At 44.6% G+C, this 25,046-nt stretch overlaps 1 protein-coding gene across 8 annotated transcripts in view; it reads right to left on the reverse strand.

Moving 5' to 3' along the window:
* The window catches only part of MTA1 (metastasis associated 1), a 149,193-nt gene that overhangs the window by 40,353 nt on the left and 83,794 nt on the right, over positions 1-25,046 (reverse strand). For all 8 annotated transcript variants that reach the window (XM_074960852.1, XM_074960850.1, XM_074960851.1 and 5 more), the window contains 4 exons: positions 6,514-6,629; positions 5,317-5,468; positions 4,093-4,282; positions 3,589-3,678 (listed from right to left, as the gene is read on the reverse strand). In XM_074960852.1, the coding sequence (XP_074816953.1) occupies positions 3,589-3,678; positions 4,093-4,282; positions 5,317-5,468; positions 6,514-6,629 (548 nt within the window). The remainder of the gene's footprint in view (positions 1-3,588; positions 3,679-4,092; positions 4,283-5,316; positions 5,469-6,513; positions 6,630-25,046) is intronic.

A 25,046-nucleotide genomic window follows, 5' to 3' on the forward strand; every position in this document is an offset into this window, starting at 1 on the left:
AGTCATGCAACACCCACAGGCTACCCGGAAGTTACAACTTTGCCAATTTCATCAGTATTCTATAAATGCAGTTCCTAAACTGGCCAAGCCATTGAAGACTGAAAACAAAACTATCAAGAACATGCACAGAATTTAAATCTAACCTTTTGGCTGAGGCAGAGATCAGGCATGGCATGCCAAAGGAAAAGATGTTGAGAAAGTTACAAGCAACTGAAAACAGGGGTTTAAAATGAGTTGCTCTTTCTCAGCCCTAACTATGGATTCACAGCTTTGACTCTGTAATAGCAAGTAGCAGCACAACACTCCTGAAGATAGTTACATCAAAAGGAGAATGGCCCTGTTTTCCTGTCTAAGAGCCACACTGAAATCTGTCACACCACTGAAGCATTTGCTTTCAGATGAAACATTAAAAACCAAGGTCCTATTCTGTGCGAGCATTAAAGATCCTATGGTACTCTTCATAAAGAGTGGGCTTTTTTCCTCAGATTCCGTAGCAAAATTTCCTCTCCCTTTAGTGGCTACATTTTGGTTGTGCTGCATGTACACAGTTTGGGGAGTTTTTTGGGATATTTATTATTACAGAATATTTTCATTGTTAAGTACTGTATCTAGAACAAAAGCAGACAAACAATATTTAATAAATATTAACGCAATATACGCACAGAAGCTTATGTTTTATAAATAAAAATACTCAAAGAAACAAAACTGACTTCACAACCTCCTATCAAAGTTAACAGATAATTAGTTTAATTGCTGAAATGGGAGCCTTAAAGTAACTCCCAAATCAACTCTATGGAATTTAGAAGCAGTTGAACAGTGCTCTAGATACCAAAGCTAGTCTCCACAGGGAAAATGCCACTTCCCCATCCATATCACTCAGCAAGACTAGACAAGTGGCTAGAGGATGCTTTTCATGTTAGAGTGCTGTTCTGGGTGCTCATTTAAGGCTCCCAAATTCAGTATTTAAACTAACCAGGCTAGTTGGAAAAAGGCTGTGCAGTGTCTGCTGGAGGAGGAGGAGGCCAGGAACAAGCATGACAGTTTTACAACTGCCCTGGACCCCACCCGCCAGGCCCTCAGGAGCAGTTTGTGGCCTCTGGTCCCTTTAAACTCAATGGTTATTTAATTAAAAAATTGGGAGTCTTAAATTTCAACTTCAACAGAAATGAGTTGAGAGTGGCTGTCTGGCCACAAACTGCAGTGGAGAGAGAGCTAGGTCATAGGACACCAGAGAGGGTAGCGGGGCCAAGGAGTTCAGTTACCTACAAAAACAAACATTAAGTAATCAGAGAAGAGAAGGAAGTTAAAACAACTAATTTAAAAATATCTACATCAAAAATATTACAAGCAGAGCTTCTGTAGCCTTTTCCCCTATTATTTCTCTTATCCTTATATTTTGAATAGTAGAAGGATGCAATACATTAAGTACCATAATTTTTTTAAATACAAAAGAAACAGTTAATAAGCCACTCTGATGCCAACACGGGCTATGGTAAAGCATAGGGCCTTCACCCTTCTGCCCCACAACACACAATGCATGCACCAACAGCCAATTAATGAACAAAATATCATGGCTTACTGCAATATTAATTTGACAGCATTCCCAGATATGGGATCTTTCTTTAAGGCAATGTATGGTTCAGGTGTGATTATATGATAATTTGCAGAGAGCAATATATTTATACGAAACAGCAACAGATCAAATTAAGCACAATTTCACTTCTATTTACTGAAACACTTGGATGGATGGGTCATTACACAAAGTAAAACTATTTCCCCATGTTTATTTCACCCCCGCCCCGTTCCTCAGACGTTCTTGTCAACTGCTGAAATGGCCCACCTTGATCATCACTACAAAAGGTTTTTTTACCCCCGGCTCTCCTGCTGGTAATAGCTCACCTTACCTGATCACTCTCGTTACAGTGTGTATGGTAACACCCATTGTTTCATGTTCTCTGTGTATATAAATCTCCCCACTGTATTACCCACTGAATGCATCCGATGAAGTGAGCTGTAGCTCATGAAAGCTTATGCTCAAATAAATTTGTTAGTCTCTAAGGTGCCACAAGTACTCCTTTTCTTTTTACTTGGATAAAAGGTGCTAATAAAATAGCCATTTATTTCAAAGATCCCAAAGCACTTTTCACATTGCAAACTATACACACCTGAAATCATGCCATCCACTCTTAAGGAAGACTGTGATGGATGTTTAACAGCACAAAACAATGCTAAACTATTTAGGACAGGAGGAGAAGAATGCTGTATCCAAACAAAACCGCAGAAGGAATTTTTGGACAGGACACAAATTAATTCCCCTACTTTTGTAAAAGAGGGAAGCAGTCTGGGGTTTTGTTTGGCTGCTTTAAAATGGTCATAAGTGATCCAGACCTTCCTTTTATGTGCAATCTGAAAGACAGAACCTCCAGCAGCACAATAGATACTAACTTCACCCTGGGGTCATGATTCAAACTCACTTGGGAGGAATAGGACTACCTACTGATACCTACCTACTGAACCACCTCTGACACCTACATGTTTTGAGATCAGTAGTTGGATGCAAGAACTAACAATCTAGTAATTATTTTGGGGAAGTTCTGTGGCCTGTGTTATGCACGAGGTCTGACTAGATGATCACAATGGTCCCTGCTGGCCTTGAAATCTATTAATCTTTCACTGACCATAATTTCTCGAGTTAAACCTCTTCCACTACAGAAACTTTACTCTCAAAGGCATGAAAGGTCAAGCAAGCAAATACCAACTCATTTTCTGTTAAACTCTGGTGACATCCTTATCAGACGTTTGCCTACTGTGTAGTGATTATGACGCTAAGGAGAGGCCCACAGCAGAGCTGCAGTCTCCTTCTGTAACTCCTGCATAGCACTTATTATCAGAACTTCATAGAAAAAGCTCTGTACCCTTTGGCCTTTTAGACTTGAGAAGAAGCTGCACAGTGGATCCCATTGTAGGAGTTACATTAAGACTGCACCAGAGTGGGATTGTGGACCAGCCAACTGCATCCCGCCGATCACATTTATGGATTGTAAGCAGAAGGCTTCTCACTCAGACACCAGAGGCTGCCTCATGACTGCTAAAGAGGAGTTTCGCATATGGGAGGTAGGGTGGATAGTAGGCTGCTGAGCCACCACACCTCTACGTAATGTGAAGAGGAGAAAGGCTGTAGGGGCCATTTTGAACTTTCCTCTGTTCCAGAGGAGGAAACGATAGTCTATAAACTGAACATTTCAGGACCTTACCAAAGGTTATTGCCTTATTTCCTGAGATGTGCAAAATTTTGTGGGGGGGGGGGGTGCGGGGGGGGGGAATCCTATTTTTCCAGAAAGAAAAGGAGTACTTGTGGCACCTTAGAGACTAACCAACATCCGATGAAGTGAGCTGTAGCTCACGCTCAAATAAATTGGTTAGTCTCTAAGGTGCCACAAGTACTCCTTTTCTTTTTGCGAATACTGACTAACACGGCTGTTACTCTGAAACCTATTTTTCCAGATCAGTTTACCCAGCCCTGGTTTCTAGATCCAGAACAATGAAAATATGCAAACAGTTAGGCGAATTAGCCTGTAGCATATTTACCTAAATACCGGAGTACTGCTTCTAAAGGCTTTCGAACAACTTGCTTTAACAACAATGGATTTTCTGATGCTTCTGGTAAGCGTGCTGTGCCTGTGAAGACAATATTGGGATTGGGGAAAACATTTATTTTCTTATTAAAAATGAATGGAGTCTTAGACATTAACTTAGTCTAAAACAACTTTTCTCTGGAGCGCTTTTTAGTAAAAAAGGATGTTTACAGAGTAGGTGCATGTTTTGGCAAGTGTACACACAGGCAAAGGAATGTGCTGCATACTGGCAAACAAGTGACATGTAAAAAAAAGCTGAGCAATTTCAAATGTGTTATTTGATAATAATGTGACAAGTTAGGCTATTTCTGTAAAGGAAATAAGTAACAGCAGGTCATCTGTGCTTAGCCACAGTACCCTTGAAAGATCCAACTCAAGGTTCTCCCAAAGGAATTAATCTCAAATTCTGGTTTCCCAATTTCATAGTAAGTAGCTGGATGTCTGGATAAATACTCACATTCTGCTTTGATTGCTGCACTGTTGATAGGCAGGTGGGGATGTCTTGCTGCATGCCAAGGACGCAAGATCTCTCTACACAAGCGTCTGGCAATCCTTGTCAGTTTTGTTGTATGCAGATAGAAGGCTTGTCGTGTCTTCATGGCAAATTTGGGGCTCCCACTGTTTCGCACTGGCACACCATGAAGACTCTGGGAAAAGGGAAAAAGCACAAGCACTTTTATTGTTCATAACTCATTTTTATTAGAAATTTGCAGAAAACCAGAAACCAGCATCAGTAAACACCACATACATAGTCCATTCTACAAGTCATTTCCACCTACACCCTTGGAGTTGATACACACTGAAGGAAAGCCACAAAGATAGAGCTAAAGACAAGAGTGGGAGGCAGAGATTAGGAGGGAAGACTCAACAAGCTAAGAACATAACACAACCCTCCACTCCTCCTCCCATCTTCACTGCTGCGGCTCTTCCCTAGCCACTATTCATTTTTGAAAACGTTGGCCCTATACTTTAATGTGGACCAATTTAAGCATTCAATATCTTAGAAGGTTGGCATTGGGCTAAGGTGTACATACTTAACTACACATGGACAAAGATGATGTACCAATTATTGCACAGGCCAGACCCTTACCATGTCATAAAAAAACCAAGATCTGACTAATAATTCTGTTGGTTTAGGCTTTAAACAGTTGTACAGTAGAACCTCAGAGCTACAGACACCTCAAGAACGGAGGCTGTTTGTAACTCTGAACAAAACATTATGGTTGTTTTCAAAAGTTTACAACTGAACATTGACCTAATACAGCTTTGAAACTTTACTATGCAGAAAATAAAATGCTGCTTTTAACCATCTTAATTTAAATGAAACAAGCACAGAAACAGTTTCCTTACCTTGTCTGTTTTTTTTTTAAACATTCCCTTTTTTAGTAGTTTATATTTCACACAGTACTGTACTGTATTTGCTTTTTTTTGGTCTCTGCTGCTACCTGATTGCATACTTCCGGTTCCAAATGAAGCATGTGGTTGACCAGTCAGTTTGTAACTGGTGTTCATAACTCTGAGATTCTACTGTATATTATTTGATGTGGTTGTGTGTGGCAGGAATAAGGGATACTTTTTCCATTACTGTTCATTGGAATGAGCATTTGGTTCCCTAACCTGAAGTACTGAGCCGCCTGCAATGGATGTACATACCATATTATTTTACACTGGATGCACATACCATATTATTGCGGTTTGGTCCTGGTCTCTCTCCATCTAATCGCGTTGGCATTTTCAAGCCACCATATTTCTTCCAGTAAGTCCAACAGGATGCACAGAGACGACACTGCATGTTAGGGGGACCCCAAGAATACCACTGGTAAGACTGTGTGGCTAGGGATAATAAAGGTGGAAATATATATATTCTTAAACAGAATTGATTTTCAAAGTTTATAGCCTTTACAACCATCTTTAAAACCTCAAAGGAGAAAAAGACCTTTCAGCTTCACAAGGTAACAAAACTAGATCATAAGCTTGGTGTATCAGAAATGAGGCAAATTTCATCATCATTAAATGTTTTATAATGGCATTCTGCAGTGTTGTTATAGCCATGGTGGTCCCAGAATATTAGAAAGACAAGGTAGCAAGGTAATTTTTTTTACTGGACCGACTTCTGTTGGTGAGAAAGAGAGAGAGAAGCTTTCAAGCTACACAGAAGAAAAGCTCTGTATAAATTCAGAAGCTTGTTTCTCTCAGCAACAGAAGTTGGTCCAATAAAAGATATTACCTCCCCCACCTTGTCTCTTATAATTACGTTAGCTCAAGTAGTTATACTCTTCAGTATATCATTTGAAACAGTAAAATGAGTAAGTCATTAGGATGTGGAAATTTCCTGGTAATGCCTTTGAGATATTTTATGCTGTAACTCTGAAGGGGGCACTGTAACTTTTCCCCCTCTATTTTAGAGATCCCCTCCCCAACTTTACTTAGGGAAGAGAAAGAGTCAGTCATTTTGACTCTCCATACAGTCCTACGTTTTAGCACATCTAAAAGGCTCTCCATAAAAGACAGGGAAGCCTATTAGACCAGGACATATTAGCAGATGAGACCATAGTGAATACAAGGATGTAACCATGCTCTTTGGACTTTCCACTACCATTATAAAGCTGTGAAAACATCACCAAGGCCTCTCCAGTGAATTAAAGACTCGTCTTCACTCAGGAGCCATCTATTATTTCACAGGAAACATCAGCTCTTACAGTTATTTACAAAAAAATCCACCCACTCTAAAAACTTAGAAACATTCACATGAAGAAAAACCCTGCCTATTTCACCCACACCCCACCCTGCATGGTAGCTTATTAAAGCTTTACTTTAGTCTTAGTGCTAGAGTACTTCTGCTGCTCTTGCACAATTGCTACATTTGTAGATCACTTACTATAGCAGCTTTCACAGGCCCGTCCTGCTCCCGTGTTCTGTGCCTGTCCTCCTGTACCATTTACCACTCCTGGTTTGACATTATTTACATTGATCTGGTTGGGGTTTGGCTTGTTACTTAAAACACAAAGCAAAAAAAAAGGGGGGAAATTAATTGATTGTGACAAGTAACTTTCCTATGTGACAAAAAAAAATATGGCCCAGAAGATTAAAACTGAAGACTTGCATTTCTTACATGTTTATGAATTCCAAAACAACAAACATTACTTACCAGTAATTAGAGTTCTCTGAATACATTTCCTCTGCAGATCATACTGTAGAAGTCTCATGCCATTTCTCAGGAGTCTCAGAACCACTTAAAAGCAGTTAACCATTCTGGTCATGAGTACACCTTGATTACTGATCCAAAAACATTCTGATCTAGGTGACAAAAGGGCCATATCGACACACATCCCTCCGCTCCTCTCTGCCTGAACAATATTCTGCTTAAGCCTCTAAAGAAGTGAGGAAGGAGGGAAAGTCAAGGTGGATCTGCAAGGGCAACAGATTCAGAGAATTCCGTGGTAAAGTAGCCTCTCTTTCTCCTTCAGAAAATTGCCTCTTCAAATCCTGTCTCTGTAGTAGACCGGCAAGCTTGCAGGCAAGAGCTCAGAAGTACTAATTCAGACTCAAAGTTTGCCCTCCTGAAACAAGACCTACTGCCACTACAGTATTAAAAAGAACTGCAGAGTAAAAGGTGTAAACTGAATCCTCAGATAACCCAAATGGGAATACCTTGTACAAACAGCAGTTTTCTCCATCTGATTCATAGGTATTTCCTGTGCAATTTCCTAAGAGAAATGTGAAAGGAAGCATCTTAAAAGGTCAAGAGCTCCATACCATCCCATTTAGCACAGAGATTATGGCGCTCCAAGCCAACATGTAGAATCAGATTCATTTACAGACCTTATTTTACCACTCCCTTCAACAAAACCACAACAGAATTAGACTTGTTCGGGTACCAGACTGCAACACAGGGGATCTGGGTTCAATTCCAAGACTTCCTGTGTGACTTTTGGCTAGTCATTTAGGGCTTGCATAAATAGTAGAAGACACTCTACTGGGATGCTATTTCTAAAGGACACTCGTGCTGTGCATTAATGTGCCTGTGTAGACCATTGGGCTGCATACCTTTTTACAAAGCAGTACTGCTCTGTATGTGTATTCAGCATCTCATCTGCTGACTTCAGTGACACAGTTTACCACTTTTCACTAAGTGAAAGCCAACACAGCAGAAAGCCAGAGTCTATTCCTTCTGATGAAGCATCAACATAAAGAGTTAGTAAATTCCAATCAGTTATACCTGTATAAACTAATCAAAGGCAAAGAGGTTGCATCTGGAATTATTCTTGAGACAATGGGGTTGGGCAAGCATAAATAAGAAAGATTCTCTAGGCCAAATTATAAGACAAGTGGTGATACGAGGGAAAGAAAGAAAACTCCCCAATCGCTGTGTTTCCAGGGCTGTTAGAAAAAAGAATCTTTTAGAAAAAAGAATCTTTTTACTTGGAACTAATTACATGCGATTGCAAGTCACTGAGAGACAATGCCTACATACAATGCCTTTTTTTTTTTTTTTTTTTTTTTTTGAAAAAACAGTTACATGCAGATTCTGCTACAGTGGCACACAATGGCCATAAAGGCTCCACAAGTGGCCAGGGGAGCCTTTTCCAAGAGCAGGAGAAGCTTCAGACTGACCTGTTACACTCTCCTTTGTACAACATAGTGGGCTTACTGAGAGGAAGAAGTGTGGGTGAGGGGGAAGGTCTGTGTATTGCTGAGTTCTACAGACATTCTGGACGTCTCTGGTCTGCAGGGCTCCCCAGGCAAGGCAGAAAAAGAAGAATTAACAACAGGGACCTTCTTCAAATCTTGGTTCAATTGTTCTTTTCTTCAGCTGATGCACTTTCATGTCTCTAATGATTGATTATTAACGGTTATTAATTAATATTGATTATTAATGATTATTAATCTGATTATTAATTATTTGAAATGGTTCTGGGATTTGTAAGTCACGGCATGATGCTCCACCCCTGGGAGACCCGCAAAGGCAATTTTGTGAAGGAGAAGAATGGAATATGGTACCTTCGCATGAGTCCGCATTTTGTTGATTACTGCCATATTAAAAATTACCTCCAAGTAGCTTCTGCTTCACCAAAAATTCATTTTGTGCAAATATAACTAGATTTAAAGGTAGCTGGGGTTCTCGAAAAGTATTATCTCTACAGAGTCACACTACTGGCAGGCAGTATTGCCTAGTGGATAGAGCACTGGACTAGGGCAAAGAAACCTGGGTTTCTATTCCCAGCTCTGCCACCTGGCCTGCTGAGTGACCTTGGACAAGTCATTCACCTCTGTGCCTCGGTTTCCCCCTCTATAAAATGATATGATCCTTTCTAAAGCCCTTTTAGACCTTCTGATGAAGAGCACTATAAGAGCTTGGTGATATTATATTACTATTACTATTGTAGAATGCTATGCTGCACAGTTCCAGAAACCACATACAATTAACTAGGAACCACATACAATTAACTAGGATGACACACCTTGATATATGCGTCCCACAGTGCTAAGATCACATTTAGAAAGGGAAACGATGGCCAGACTCCTTCACTCCTGGGTGTCTTGTGAAACTGACATACTGAAAAAACCTGGGGATGATCTGAATGTCTCTCTCTCAACTCCATTTACGGTAATTAACATAACTTTTTCTTCATAAGCATGCTACCTCAGGCATCTGAATAATGAAATCAATTGTGACTTAAGTACTCTACCTTAAGCACTTAACCCTTACATTTCTTCAAAGGCTGGTACAAACAGTCTAATTAAGTTAACTTGTTAATCAATTTATTAGTTACTTAATGAAGACGAAGTCAGCAAAGTTCAAACCGCAAATAAGATGTACATTTTACACAGATTACCAACAAGTATGGTAAGCTTTCCCAACACTTGGAGGAGTCTTTAAATCATAACTGGATGCCTTTCTAAAAGATCTGTGGTTTAATTGGAGTATGTGTACTAGATGCAAGAATCCTTGGGTGAAATTCTCTGGCCTCTCTGTTATGCAGGAAATCAGACCAGGTGATCATAATATAGCCGCTTCTAACATTTGAATCTATTAAAGTGACAAGATCCTTGTAAGAAGTGTTGGCTCCCAGCTTCCCTTAGATCATGAATTGACAAACAGCTCACAAAACATTGACATTTTTCCAATGTGTGATCGACCTTATGCACTTGGTTGATAGCACTAAATTAACATGGGAGCAGGAACTGAAGTCTTACTTTTTGGAAAGGAGAAACTTGTGTGCCCAACACATGTGGTAGCTAAAGATTAAACTGGTTTTATTGTTTAGAAGACTGAGTATAATACCACCACTGGAATGGTTTCAGTCATCCAGGTACGTACAACCAGATGTTCTGGTCCTGTCATGAGAAACGCATTTTGGAATAACATCGTGATAAAAGAGAATGGCACTTCTCCCCTTACTGCATGTAAAGATTTGTCAGGCCATTACTTTGTGTATCTGAAAACACGTGCCTAAAACTATTCTGTGCCCACTTGTGGAAAAAGAAAAAAAAAGTCTGTTTGTTAAAGTATCCTTAGGTATTGATAAGATCCTTCTCCACCAGCATTAAAAGTACAGATAACTGTTGTTTAACACACCTACAAAAGAGGGATAGAATATAATCATGCATGGAAATTTTTCTAGTCTATACAGAGTCTCCAAATAGTCCCACCTAAATGGGAGGAAGAATGGTCTTGGGGCTAAGGCACAAAATGATGAGTCAAGAGGCAGAGGGTCTATTTTCAACTATGCCACAAATAAATGTTACTTTTCCTGTGCTGTGACTATGGCTCTTCAAGATGTGTCCCCTTATGGGTGCTCCACTTCAGGTGTGCATGTACCTCTTGAGCCCTTGATCAGAGATTTCTAGCTCCAGCAGTTTGATGTGTAGATTGGTTTTGAGGGCTGTCCATCTGCCTTGAACCACGAGGGTGTTGAGGTGGGTCCCGCATGCTAACAGGGAAGCATCAGGGTTAGTCACTGTTAGGGTTGGGGGACAGAAAGGGATACTCGCACAAATGCTGTGTTGCTTCTTCCACCAGTCTAGGGAGTTCTATAAGTGCAAGGGGACTGTCACCTGCCTATCCAAAGTGTCCCTGTCCAAAGTGACCCTGTCCAGAGAATAGGTAGCTTTTAGCCAACCCTGGAAGCAGCAGAGGTGTAGCCTTGTGTGACTGGTCACAAGGATAAAAGCTGCCACACAGCCCAAGAGTTGAAGACAGTACTTTATTGTGATCAGAGGGCTTCCCTGAATTGTCCCTACCAGACCAGACAAGATCACAAATCTGTCCAAAGGGAGGTCTGAGTATACCCCTATAAACTGTATCCTTTGTACATGTACCAGCATGGATTTCTTTACATTCAGCTGTAGGCCCAACTCTTGGAACAGAGCAAGGGTCATCTGGGTGGCGATAACACTGCCTCAAAGGTGTTGCTCTTGAGTAGCCAGTCGTGGAAGTACAGGAAGACCAATATCACTTCCTGCCTAAGGTAAGCTGCCACTACAACTAGAACCTTTGAACACACTCTTGGAGCTGAGGATAGGCCAAAGCGGAGCACTCAAAACTGAAAATGATCTTGATCTATGATGAATCGTTGGCATTTCCTGTGTGATGGGTGTATAGTTATATGAAAGTAGGCATCTTGTAGGTTGAGGGACAAAAGCCAAACCCCATTCTCTAGTAAAGGAATTAAAGTTGCTAGAGTCACCATGCTGAACTTTTGAGGCTTTACAAATTTATCAGTCTTAGATCCAAGGTCAACCTCCAACCTCTGTCCTCCTTTGGCCCTAGGAAATATTTTGAGTAGAAGCCCCTGACCCTGTGAGGGGAAGGGACTGGTTCTATCATTCCTAGTCATAGGAGAAAGTCTACTTCTTTCCTCAGTATAAACTTGTGAGGGGGGTCCCTGAAGAGGGATGAAGGCGGCGGGTGAAAGGGAGGAGTGACACACTGGATAGTATATCCCAATATTATGACCTTCAAGAACCATCAGTCCATGGTGATTCACTCCCAAACCTGGTCAGAATGGACAAGACAGTCCCAAAGGCAGGGAGGTGGTCTAGAGCGCACAAACTGTAAATCCAGAGTTGTCATCATCCAACCCTAGACCAATCCATCAAAACTGTTGTTTAGAGGACGCCTGGGTGATCATGGAGGGCAGCTGAGCAGCCCTCTTCCTCTGAAACTTGTCTCTCTTTCTGGAAGGTTCTGGGGGGTTATGGTACTCCCAAGAACTGAGCAGGGCATGACCTCTGGGCAGCCTGAGACCTACTAAAACATTTCTTGCTTGTAGGTGTGTAAATGCCCAAGGAATGTACGGTAGCCCCAGAGCCCTTCAACATGTGCAGGGAATCATTTGTGTCTCCAAGAAAAGCTTATGACCATCAAAAGGAGGTCCTCTACTGTGTTCTGAACCTCTTTAGAAACTCGAAAAGTTGGAGCCATGATACCCGATGCATAACTACTGCTACGGAGATGGATGTGGCAGCACTATCTGCAGCAACTAGAGACGCTCAGAGAGCTGTTCTGGCCAATAGCTGACCCTCGGCAACGACAGACTGGAACTGCTCCCTGCAGATATGTGGCAGCTGCTCAATAAAAGCCCTGTGCTTGTTGTAATTAGTAAAAGTTGTATGTTGGCCATACTTGGTATGGTATCTTGCGATCCAGAACTTCTGCAACCCTGCTGAGTAAGACTTTTGTCCAAAGAAATCCAGCCACCTTCGATCCTTGTTAGATGGAGTAGGTCTCAAAAAAATGCTGCCTACCCCTTTCATTCACCACATCCACTACTAGGAAGTTAGGTGGGGATGGGAAAATAAAAAGTTAGAATCCTTAAGGGGCACATCATACTTAACAATCCTTTTACACCTTAATGGAATAGTGGCAGGCATTTGCCAGATCGTCTTCGCCAGATCCAGAAGAGCCTCATTAATAGGTAGCATCACTCTGGAGAGTGTTGCAGAGTGCAAAATATCTAGCAGCTCGTGTTGTTGATCTTTGGCCTCCTCCAGAGGGATCTGCAAGGTGTCTACTTCCATTCTAAGGAAGTCCTGAGACTGCCTAAAGTCGACAGCCATAGAATGTGGTGGAGGCTTCTAGCAAGCAGAGGCTAGGGACACCATCCCTGCCCATCCTGGCTAACAAACATTGATGGACCTATCTTCCATGAATTTATCTAATTATTTTTGAACGCTGTTAGGGTCTTGTCCTTCAAAACATCCTCTGGCAGGGAGTTCCACAGGTTGACTGTGCATTGTGAGAAAAAATACTTCCTTTTGTATTTTGTACTTCCTGCTGCCTGTTAATTTCACTTGGTGAGCCATAGTCCTTGTGTTACGAGAAGGAGTAAATAACACTTCCTTATTTACTTTCTCCATACCAGTCATGGTTTTATAGCCCTCTATCATATCCCCCCTTAGTCGTTTCTTTTCCAAGATGAAAATTCCCAGTCTTCTTAATCGCTCCTCAAATGGAGCTCCCCTAATCAAATCGCTCCCCTAATCATTTTTGTCACCCTTTTCTGAACCTTTTTTAATTCCAATATATCTTTTTTGAGATGGGACGACCACATCTGCACGCAGTATTCAAGATGTGGGCATACCAGAGATTTATAGAGAGGCAATATGATATTGTCTGTCTTATTATCTATCCCTTTCTTACCAATTCCCAACATGCTGTTCACCTTTTTTGGCTGCCACTGCACATTGAGTGGATGTTTTCAGAGAACTATATCCACAATACCTCTTTCTTGAGTGGTAACAGCACATTTAGACTCCATCGTTTTACATGTATAATTGGGATTATGTTTTCCAATGTGCATTACTTTGCATTTATCAACATTGAATTTCATCTGCCACTTTGTTGCCCAGTCACCCAGTTTTGAGAGATCCTTTACTACAAGGGTGGGCAAACTATAGCCCGGGGGACACATCCAGCCCTTCAGACATTGTAATCCAGCCCTCAAGCTCTTGCCAGGGAGCGGGGTCTGGGGCTTGCCCTGCTCCGCGCATGCTGTGGCTCCGCGCAGCTCCTGGAAGCAGCGACATGCCCCGCCCCCCCCCGGCCCTACGCATATGGGCAGCCAGGGGATTCTGCATGCTGCCCCCATCCCAAGCGCCACCCCCGCAGCTCCCATTGACAGGAACTGCGGCCAACAGGAGCTGTGGGGGTGGCGCTTGCGGACGGGGCAACATGCAGAGCCGCCTGGCTACGCCTCTCCATAGGAGCCAGAGGGGGAGACATACCGCTGCTTCTGGGAGCTGCTTGAAGTGAGCACCGCCCAGAGCCTGCATCCCTCCTGCACCCCTGACCCCACCCCAACCCCCTGCCCTAGTCCAGAGCCCCCTCCCACACCCTGAACTCCTCATTTCTGGCTCCACCCCAGAGCCCTCACCCCCTCCCGCACCCTAACCCCGAATTTCATGAGCATTCATGGCCCGCCATAAAATTTTCATACCCAGATGTGGCCCTTGGGCCAAAAAGTTTGCCTACCCCTGCTTTAGTAACGCCTTGCAGCATGCTTGGAACTTAACTATCTTGAGTAGTTTTGTATCATCTGCAAATTTTGCCACTTCACTATTTACTCCTTTTTCCAGATAATTTATGAATATGTTGAATAGGACGGGTCCCAGTGTAGACTCCTGGGGGACCCCACTATTTACCACTCTCCATTCTGAAAACTGACCATTTATACCTACCTTTTGTTTCGTATCCATGAGAGGACCTTCCCTCTTGATCCCATGACAGCTTACTTTGCTTAAGAGCCTTTGGTGAGGGACCTTGTCAAAGGCTCTCTGAAAATCTAAGTACACTATAACCACTAGATCCCCCTTGTTCACATGCTTGTTGACGCCCTCAAAGAATTCTAGTAGATTGGTGAGGCATGATTTCCCTTTAAAAAACCATGTTGACTCTTCCCCAACAAATTATGTTCATCTATCTGTCTGACAATTTTGTTCTTTACTATAGTTTCAACCAGTTTGCTCAGTACTGAACTCAGGCCTACCGGCTTGTAATTGCCATAATCACCTCCAGAGCCCTTTTTAAAAATTGGTGTCACATTAGCTATCCTCCAGTCATTTAGTACAGAAGCTGATTTAAATGATAGGTTAAAGACTACAGTTAGTAGTTCTGCAATTTCACATTTGAGTTCCTTCAGAACTCTTGGGTGAATACCATCTGGTCCTGGTGACTTGTTACTGTTGGGTTTATAAATTTGTTCCAAAACCTCCTCTAATGACATCTCATTCTGGGACAGTTCCTCAGATTTGCCACCTAAAAAGAATGGCTCAGGTTTGGGAATCTCCCTCACATCCTCAGCTGTGAAGACTGATGCAAATAATTCATTTAGTTTCTCCGTAATGGCCTTATCATCCTTGAGTGCTCCTTTAGCACCTCGATCGTCCAGTGGCCCCACTGGTTGTTTAGCAGGCTTCCTGCTTCTGCTGAACTTTAAACAGTTTTTTGCTATTACTTTTTTTTGCTATTACTATATCAATATCCTCATTTAATATGAAGCACTTTAGTTCACCCATTTTATTCAGACTTTGGTTAGCTGTTCTTCAAATTCTTTTTTGGCCCTCCTAATTATATTTTTACATGTAATTTGCCAGAGTTTATGCTCCTTTCTATTTTCCTCACTAGGATTTAACTTTCACTTTTTAAAGGATGCCTTTTTGCTTTTCACTGCTTCTTTTACTTTGTTGTTTAGCCACAGTGGCACCTTTTTGGTTCTCTTACTATGTATTTTAATTTGGGTTATACATTTAAGTTGAGCCTCTATTATGGTGTCTTTAAAAAGTTTCTGTGCAGCTTGCAGAGATTTCACTTTTGGCACTGTAACTCTTAATTTCTGTTTAACTAAACTTCCTCATTTTTGTGTAGTCCCCCCTTTCTGTAATTAAATGCCACAGCGCTGGGCTGCTGTGATGTCTTCCCTGCCATAGGGATGTTACATTTAATTACATCACAGTCACTATTACCAAGGGGTCCAACTATATTCATCTCTTGGACCAGAGCCTGTGCTAAATTAAGGACTAAATCAAGAATTGCCTCTCCTCTTGTGGGTTCCAGAACTAGCTGCTCCAAGCAGCAGTCATTTAAAGGCATCAAGAAACTTGATTTCTGCATCCCATCCTGAGGTGACATGTGCCCAGCCAATATGGGGAAGTTGACATCTCCCATTATTATTACTGAACTTTTTATTTTTTATAACCTCTCTAATCTCCCTGAGCATTTCAGTCACTATCACCACCCTGGTCAGGTGGTCGGTAATATATCCCTATTTCTATATTCTTATGATTAGAGCACAGAATTGCAATCCATAGAGATACCATGATATAGTTTGGTTCATTTAAGATTTTTACTTCATTTGATTCTACACTTTTTTTCACACATAGTCCCACTCTCCCATCAGCACGACCTGTTCTGTCCTTCCAATATATTTTGTACCCTGGTATTACTGTGTCCCATTGATTATTCTCATTCCATCAAGTTTCTGTGATGCCTATTATATCAATATCCTCATTTAATATGAGGCACTCTAGTTCACCCATATTATTTAGACTTCTAGCATTTGTATATAAGCACTTAAAAACTTGCCACTTTTTAACTGTCTGCCATTACATGATGTAATTGAATGGGACTTTTTTTCATTTCACTATTTTTCATCAGATCCTAAGGGATCTCCCCTAAACGATGCCTCTGTCCAAACCACGTGCTCCCCTGCACCAGTCAGCTTTCCCCCAGCCCTTAGTTTAAAAACTGCTCCATGACCTCATTAATTTTAAGTGCTAGCAATCTGGTTCCACTTTGGTTTCACTGGAGCCCATCCTTCCTGTATAGGCTCCCCCTTTCCCAAAAGTGTCCCCAGTTCCTAATAAACCTAAACCCCTCCTCCTTACACCATCGTCTCAACCCTACATTGAGGTTCTGCCTATCTAACTGGCCCTGCAAGTGGAACTGGAAGTATTTCAGAGAATGCTACTATGGAGGTCCTGGACTTCAGTCTCTTATCTAGCAGCCTAAATTTGGCCTCCAGGACCTGTCTCCTAAGCCTCCCTATGTCATTGGTACCTATAGGTGCTTACTCTGTGGGTGCTACAGGGCTGAAGCACGCAGGGGAAAAGAATTAGCGGGTGCTTAGCACCCACCGCCAATAGTGCTGCAGCCCCAGCCAGGGATCAGCAGTTCCTGGGCAGCCTCACCCACACCAAACAGCTGGTAGAGGGCTGTCTTAATTGCCTATGAGCTGTTCAACTTTTGTAGCCTCTGGGCTTGCTGCAGCAGAGGCTGACCCAGCCTGCTTCTGCCCTCAGTGGTGGGGTGGGGCCCCTCCTCCAGCAGCCTCAGGTAGCTGCTCCACTGCTCCAGCCAGGGTTAGAGGTGGGTGACGGGGGAGAGCGCAGGGCTCCCTCTGCTCTGTAGAAGACCAGCCTAGTCAGCAGCAGTAAAACCCTGCTCACCCCGCCTCCCACCTAAATCTCCTGGGCAAGATCCAGCTCCCAGCGTGCTCCAACTGCAGGCAGCACTAGGTAAGTCCTGTTTCAGGCAGAGGGAGCCTCGCAGGAGAGGGGCGGAGGGCTGCGCTGCCATGTCAGAAGATGGAGAGGGAAGTCCACCATGGGTGCAGTTCGGGGGTGTGGGACATGCAGAGTCACTGCCACTGCCTTCCCCCATTTCTGCCGAGCGTCTCTGCGTAGGTGGGGAAGCGTCTGCCCTCAGGGGTGCCATTTAGGGAAAGAAGTGGGGGGGGGGACTGTCCTGGCTCCCCAGGATAGTACAAATCTGGGAGAAAATTTGTGTCTCATCCCTCCCTTGCACCCATGCATCCTTTATCCAAAATACTCATTTGGCACTGAAGTTAAATAGGTGTTAACAAAATCAGACAAAACCGAGTTTTTCAAAGTATGATTTAAAATCCCTTCCCCTCTCGATTGCTCAATTTACTGTCTCTTGTGATGTTATCATTTCACTAGTTCTCCTGTTATCATAGGCTTTGTCTGGACTAGCATTTGTCCTCCTGTTGTAATCGACTGCAAATGTTTGCATCTAGATTAGCATTTACAGTCACTTAACAAGCAATTGACAAAGTATCAGGACGTGGTGGCTCAGCTTCAGGCAAACCACAAAATAATGTGCACCAGAACAAACATTTGTGGAGAGCCTCAGTTATCAACACAATTAGCATGTACGACCAATTAGCTCAAATTATAACAACAAATCTAGTCTAAGCAAAGCCAAAGCATGAGTCCCCCCAGGCTAGACAGGATCTGGATTTTTAATATAAAAGGAGGCAACATAAACCTGTCTTCCCTTACCAAAACAAAAAACAAACATATAGACAAAACAAAAACCTAGACCCCCGAATCTTCATGCCTTCTTTATACATCAGAAGAAAATCAAACAAAGGCACAGTCTCAAGTTATTGCCCCTTTACAGATCACCTTTAAAAATAAAATTATCCTTTACGTTCCTAGTTTCCCAAAGTCAGGGTAACTGCTGACTTTGTGGGGCTGAAAGACTGGATCTGGGTATGAAAATTTGTTCCTTTCCACCGTTGCATGTACATATAGAACAGAAAAAACAATGAGGAGTCCTTGTTGCACCTAGAGACTAACACATTTATTTGGACATAAGCTTTCGTGGTCTATGCCCAAATAAATGTGTTAGTCTCTAAGGGCATGGCTATACTTGCGAGTTAGAGCGCATTAAAGCAGCCCCGGGTGCCCTAACTCACGACGCGTCCACACTGGCAAAGCACATAGAGCGCCCGTACTCTGCAGCTGGAGCGCTCCTGGTAATCCACCTCGACAAGAAGCATAACACTTGATGTGCCCCAGCTGGAGCGCCGTGGCGCCAGTGTGGATGCTCTGGTCTATTCATGCGCTCTGATCAGCCTCCAGAAGTGTCCTGCTCTAGCCACTCTGGTCATCACTTTGAACTCTACTGCCCTGCCCTCAGGTGACCAACCGTCAGACCCACCCTTTAAATTCTCTGGGAATTTTGAAAATCCCCTTCCTATTTGCTCAGCAAGGCTTTGAGTGCTCTCAGCGCATCTTTCCAGGTGACCATTCCTCCACACACCAGGCGATCCCCAGTATGGAGCAATGACGAGGTGCTGGACCTCATCAGTGGTTGGGGGGAGGAAGCTGTCCAGTCCCAGGTGCGCTCCATCCGTAGGAATTATGATACCTTCAGGCAGATATCAAGAGACATGATGGAAAGGGGCCATGACTGGGACGCACTGCAGTGCAGGATTAAAGTGACAGAGCTGCAGAATGCCTCGCGGGCTTTGTGGTAGACAAACAGCCGCTCCGGTGCTGCCCCTGCGACCTGCCGTTTCTACAAAGAGCTGGACACAATACTTGGGGGCAACCCCACCTCCACTCCGAGGACCACCATGGACACTTCAGAGCCCAGTTCAACAAGGCAGGAGGAGGAGGAGGAGGAAAGTGGGAGTGAGGATGCTGAGGAGGAGGAAGACACCCCAGCATCCCTAGATACATGCAGCCAGGAGCTGTTCTCAAGTGAGGAGGAAGGTAGCCAGTCGCGGCGGCCGGTGCTTGGGGAAGGACAAACACCAGAGGTGGTGCCTGGTAAGCGGCTTTTATTTTGGAAAGGAAGTTGTTCAGTGCGAGCTGTTGGGCCGAGGAGGGTTAGGGCTGAATGAATGCCTCGATGCGGAATAGGAGGTTGATGTGCTCTCTCACATCGCGGTAATCGGCCTCAGTGCTCTCTTCAAAAGTCTCATGAAGAATCTGGGCAATCCGCTTGCACAGTTTCCTTGGCAGAGCTACTGTGCTCCTTGTCCCAGTCTGGCTAACACGTCCGCGCCACTGTGCCGTGATGGGCGGGGGACCATTGCTGCACACAGGCAAGCTGCATATGGGCCAGGGCGGAAGCCGCATTGTAGTAGAAGACCCTCCCCTGCTTTGCTTCCCAGGTCACCCTCAGAAGCAAGGTATCTTCCAGGACGAACTCCTGAGGAAAGTGTGGTGACAGTGTTCAGTATAGGGGCCCCCTTCAGCTGTTAGCTCTCCTCAAGGCACAGAACCCCAGAGGACAGTACGGCCATGAAACAATCAGTCCCCCATGCCCCTGTACTTACTCACCATTTTGGGGCTCCTGTGGGTTGTGTGTGCTCGCTTTGGGATGGGCAAATTCTGCTGTTGTGTAGACTCTGCTTGTCTTTAAGTATAGGCGAATCATTGCTCTGTCTGGTGTGAACAATGCTGCATTTCAAGTGTTGCATTTTGGTTTTACAGATGCAAACTTGAGATCTCAGCCATCCTTGTTATCACTGGCCAAAAGACTCCAAAGAATTAGGAAGACGCCACATAGAAGCAAAGAAGACATGTTGCATGAAGTAATGCAGCAGTCCCTTAATGAAAATCAAAAAGTGCAGGAGTGGCAGGAGAGTGAAAGAAGGGCCCGCCAGCAGAATGCGGATCACCGGCACCAAAGCACGGAGCAGCTGCTAAGCATTATGGAGTGCCAAGCGGACTCGATACAGGCGCTCGTAGCAATGCAGACGCAGCACTACCGTGTCCATCCCCCCTGCAGCCCTTGTCCCAAAACTCTTTCCCTTGTGCCCCCATGTCACCTCCAAACCACTTTCTCCCACATCTGGGTTCTTATTGCCACCAACAGCCTCCAACACCTGTAGCTTCACCACCCAGCCCTGCAAACTATGACCCTTACCCACTGCACTCAACCCCCATCACCATGCATTTTATCCAGCCTGAAATGCAGCACTCCAGACAGGAAGGCTGAGTATGATAGCAGGACATACACAAATCTGTGATTGAACCGTTCCCCTCCCCATCCCCTTGCCCTTTCTGTTTCCCAAGCAGTTGTGTTTCTTTTCAATAAATGGATTTTTTGGCTTTGAAAACATTCTTTATTATTGTATTAAGTAAAAGTTACCTTAGCCCAGGAAAGCAACAGGCCCTGCAAGTCAGTGTAGCAAACACAGATTCCTACTAACATTCTGCAGTCCCGTGCAGGGCAACAAACATTACTGTTGGCTTTCAGTCTCAAATTGCTCCCTCAAGGCATCCCTAATCCTTGCAGCCCCGCACTGGGCCCCTCTAATAGCCCTGCTCTCTGGCTGTTCAAATTCAGCCTCCAGGTGCTGAACCTCCGAGTTCCATGCCTCAGTGAATCTTTCACCCTTCCCTTCACAAATGTTATGGAGAATACAGGACGCGGATATAACCATGGGGATGTTGTCATCGGCCAGGTCCAGCTTCCCATATAGACAGCGCCAGCAGCCCTTTAAACAGCCAAAAGCACACTCCGCAGTCATTCTGCACCAACTCAGCCTGTTGCTGAACCGCCCCTTGCTGCTGTCAAGACTCCCTGTGTAGGTTTTCATGAGCCACAGCATTAAAGGGTAAGCGGGGTCTCCAAGGATCACATTTCGACTTCCCCTACGGTGATCTTCTGGTCTGGGAAGAAAGTCCCAACTTGCAGCTTCCTGAACAGGCCAGTGTTCCGAAAGATGCGTGTGTCATGCATCTTTCCGGGCCAGCCTGCGTTACTGTCAATGAAATGCCCATGGTGATCCACAAGCGCCTGGAGAGCCATAGAGAAACACCCTTCCAATTAACGTACTTGGAGGCTAGGTGAGCTGGTGCCAGAATTGGAATATGCATGCCGTCTATCGCCCCTCTGCAGTTAGGGAAACCAATTTGTGCAAAGCCAGCCACAATGTCATGCACGTTACCAAAAGTCACGGTTCTTCTGAGCAGGATCTGATTAATGGCCCTGCAAACTTGCATCAACATGATTACAACTGTCGACTTTCCCACTGCAAACTGGTTAGCAACCGATCGGTAGCTGACTGGAGTTGCCAGCTTCCAGACTGAAATAGCCACACGCTTCTCCACCGGCAGGGCAGCTCTCAATCTCGTGCCTTTGCGTCGCAGGGTGGGGGCGAGCTCAACACACAGTCCCATGAAAGTGGCTTTTCTCATCCAAAAGTTCTGCAGCCACTGCTCATCATCCCAGACTTGTGTGAGATTGTGCATAGTGAGATTACCTTGAACAATGGAATTCCACAACTGAAACTGAGGTAGAGGGGAACTCCCATTGAGATGAATGGGTCATTTCACACCACCCAGAGCTATTGTGTTAGACTGTTCATCTCTTTGGAGCATCCTAATTCATCTGAGCACACCCCGCTGAGGTGAATGGCCCATTCCACACATGAACAGTACTCCTGTACTGCAGAGGGCTGTGCAGAGCCACTTCCTTTACACTGGCTCCCTCAAGTAGATACGAAGTCTGGGACTACCTGCTATTCCTCTTGCTGCCTCCAGCCTCCTCACAGCCCACCAATTACCATCCTCATTTCTTCCCATGGCTCTTCCAGCCCTACCAGGGGTATGGTGGGGCCAGGAGGAGGGCAGAGCTGGTAGCTAAAGTGGCAGATCATTCCCCTCCCACTGATGCCCTCCAATCATGCCCCCCTCATGAAAACCGCTTCCTCAAGGAACAAGGGAAATTAACAGCCCCAAAACATGGTTAATGCAGGTCTTGTTTACACTACAGTGCCTTTGCCAGTATAGCTATGCCAGCTACGTCCCCTGCTTAGTACCTTCCTCAAGTAGTGTGTTTCAGATACCTGCTGGCACTGCCAGTCTGATGTGCCTTCTCTGGCTTGTCAGATTGGTTTATATCTGCTGGCGAACCACAGCACCACTCAGACTGCTTCCCAGGCTGGTGAACCACCTGTGGTTCATTACTTTTATACCAGTGTAACTCCACTGGTTTCACTGAGGTTGCTCCTGATTTAAACTGCTACAAGTGAGGAGAGAATCAGGTATAGGCAACAACTTCATTTGCGCTCCAGGGCTCAAGCACCCATAGAAAAAAAAATAGCTGGGGTGATCAACACCCACCAGCCGCTGCCATTCAGCTGTTTGGCAGCTGGCATGGGGCCTCAGGGGAGAGGGCGGAGCGGGGGCAGGAAGAGAAGGAGTGAGGGTGGGGCCTTAAGGGAGCAGGTGGAGCAGGAACAGGAAGAGTCAGGGCGAGGGCAGGGCATCAAGGGAGGGGGTGGAGTGGGGCAGGACCTTGGGGCAGAGTGGGGGTGGAGCACCCACTGGGAAAAATAAAAGTCAACGCTTATGGGTACCTATGTGTACCACGACCACCGGCTCCTCCCCAGCACTACACAAGTCTATCTAGATGTCTCCAGAGATCCACAACCTTCACACCAGGCAAGCAAGTCATCATGCGGTTCTCTCGTGAGCTTATGCCCAAATAAATTTGTTAGTCTCTAAGGTGCCACAAGTACTCCTCATTGTTTTTGCTGATACAGACTAACACGGCTACCACTCTGAAACCAGCTATCTGTGTTTCTAATGATCAAATCCCCCATAACTATTACCTGCCTCTTCCTAATAACTGGAGTCCCCCCCCCCCCCCCCGGAGAGGTATCCTCAGTGCAAGAGGATACTACATCATCATCTGGAAGGAGGGTCTCAACTATGGGATCGTCTCCCTCTGCTCCAGTTGGATGTTCTCCATCCCTGAGACTTTCATCCTTCTCAACAGCACAGAGACTGTCAGACCGGGAGTGGGACCATTCTACTATGTCCCGGAAAGTCTCGTCTACGTACCTCTTTGTCTCCCTTAGCTCCTCCAGTTCAGCAACTCTGGTCTCCAAAGCCTGTACATGGTCTCTGAGGGCCAGGAGCTTCCTGTACCAAATGCACACACAGGTAACCATACATGCTGCATTGGGTGCAATAAACTGGATAGCCCACATTCTGTTGCTGAACTTCTGCCTGCATTCTTTTTTTTGTTTGTTTCTTTTAAAACTCTGCAGCTTGTTCCTTTGTTGATGTTTTGTCTTTATTGGGGGTGTTTCTGGCTTTAAGTGCATCTAGCCCCTCCTCCCACTCCCCCACTGAACTCCCTCACAAACTCCCCTGTTCGCTAGCTCCTCTGGTCACTTAGGAGTGGGCTTTTTAAAGACCTGGTCTTCCTGAGTAGCCTTGCCCCCAGGTTAAGGGTTGATGGGTAAAGGGTAAAGGGCTTAGGGATCAAAGCTTCAACATGGTGCTAGATCTGTCCGGGGTGAGATGTACAGGGGAAGGAGGAGCATTCCATGGCTAACAGTCTGAGCTTTATCTCTATGTTGTTCCTAGCCCTGGACTTAAGGGCCAAACAGAAGGAACACTTCTGGGAAATGTGGAACTCTGATGGACAACAGACACACTTGGAGTGCTCATCACTTAGCAACCTCACGGCAGCTTTCCATGCGGCCCATCCCGACAAACCTGGGCTGGCAGGGGGCACCCCTGGATTGGGTAGTGTAAGACCCTGTGAATCTAGAATCCAGGCAGCTGCAGAGCTACTAGACAGCTGACATCTCCATGCTGCCACCCAGCAGTAGCAGTAACCAGCTTGCGTTCCACTTCCTGTGACCTACTGTGGATCCAGACCATGGCAAGTTCCACCTCAAGAGTTGACAGACAGCAGCCCCATGGCTCCTGATTGGCTCCCTGCCCCATATAAACCCAAGGGCATTCCAGGAAGTGTCCTGGCAACAGTACAGATCTCCTGTGGCTGCCACAACTGTTCCTGCTCCTAAATTCCTGGCTTTGACCTCAACTTCATTTGGACTTAGCCTCCTGATGCAATCCTGAAACGTGACTTGGACTCTGACCCTTAGTACCAACCCTGGCCTGGACCCTGACTATGAATACCTCCACTACTCCCAGCCTCAGTTGCCCCCATTGAATCCCTTGGCCCCGACTACCCTTGTTAGAATACTGACAAGGAGAAATTTCCTCTTCACAGAGGTTTTGTAAACCAAAATTTGTTATGTTTGTAAATGAACTTAGCGCCTTCTATCTGAGAGTATCAATGAAAAGAAAGTATTGGTTGAAATCCTTCTTGGAAACTGTGGACTACATGGGACATTTACTAGATTTTCACCATGCCCTTCCTTTGTAATATAAAGTAATACAGATCTTTAAGCAAGAACCAGAGAAGCCATGCCAGATTCCATTTTCCTATCCTGATGGTGCTATTTCCAGAAGTCCTGCCCCAGATACAACTTGCTAAATATCCAGAATACCACCAGATCGGTACCACAAGCTAGAGCAAGTGATGCCCTCCCAGGAGAAAGCAAATAGGACTGAGATATGACTTCCACAGCATCCTGGAGAGTCTGCTTGGTTAAATTCTGTAATAAAGAGATGCTACATCTGCACTAGACACACTGACCAACCAGGAAAGGAGGGACACCAAATTCACATTAATAAAGCCATCCAATAATATTTGAAATATTAACTACATGGCATGAGTTGATAGTAGCACCTTTGTTGTCATTCTTGAGAATAAGGCTGTTACAACAAAGTTTAATTAGTGTCCAAGTATATAGACTAAATTAAGTCACTGCTTGCAAA

Source organism: Natator depressus, chromosome 8 (assembly GCF_965152275.1).
Source record: "Natator depressus isolate rNatDep1 chromosome 8, rNatDep2.hap1, whole genome shotgun sequence".
In the NCBI taxonomy this organism is placed as follows: domain Eukaryota; kingdom Metazoa; phylum Chordata; order Testudines; family Cheloniidae; genus Natator; species Natator depressus.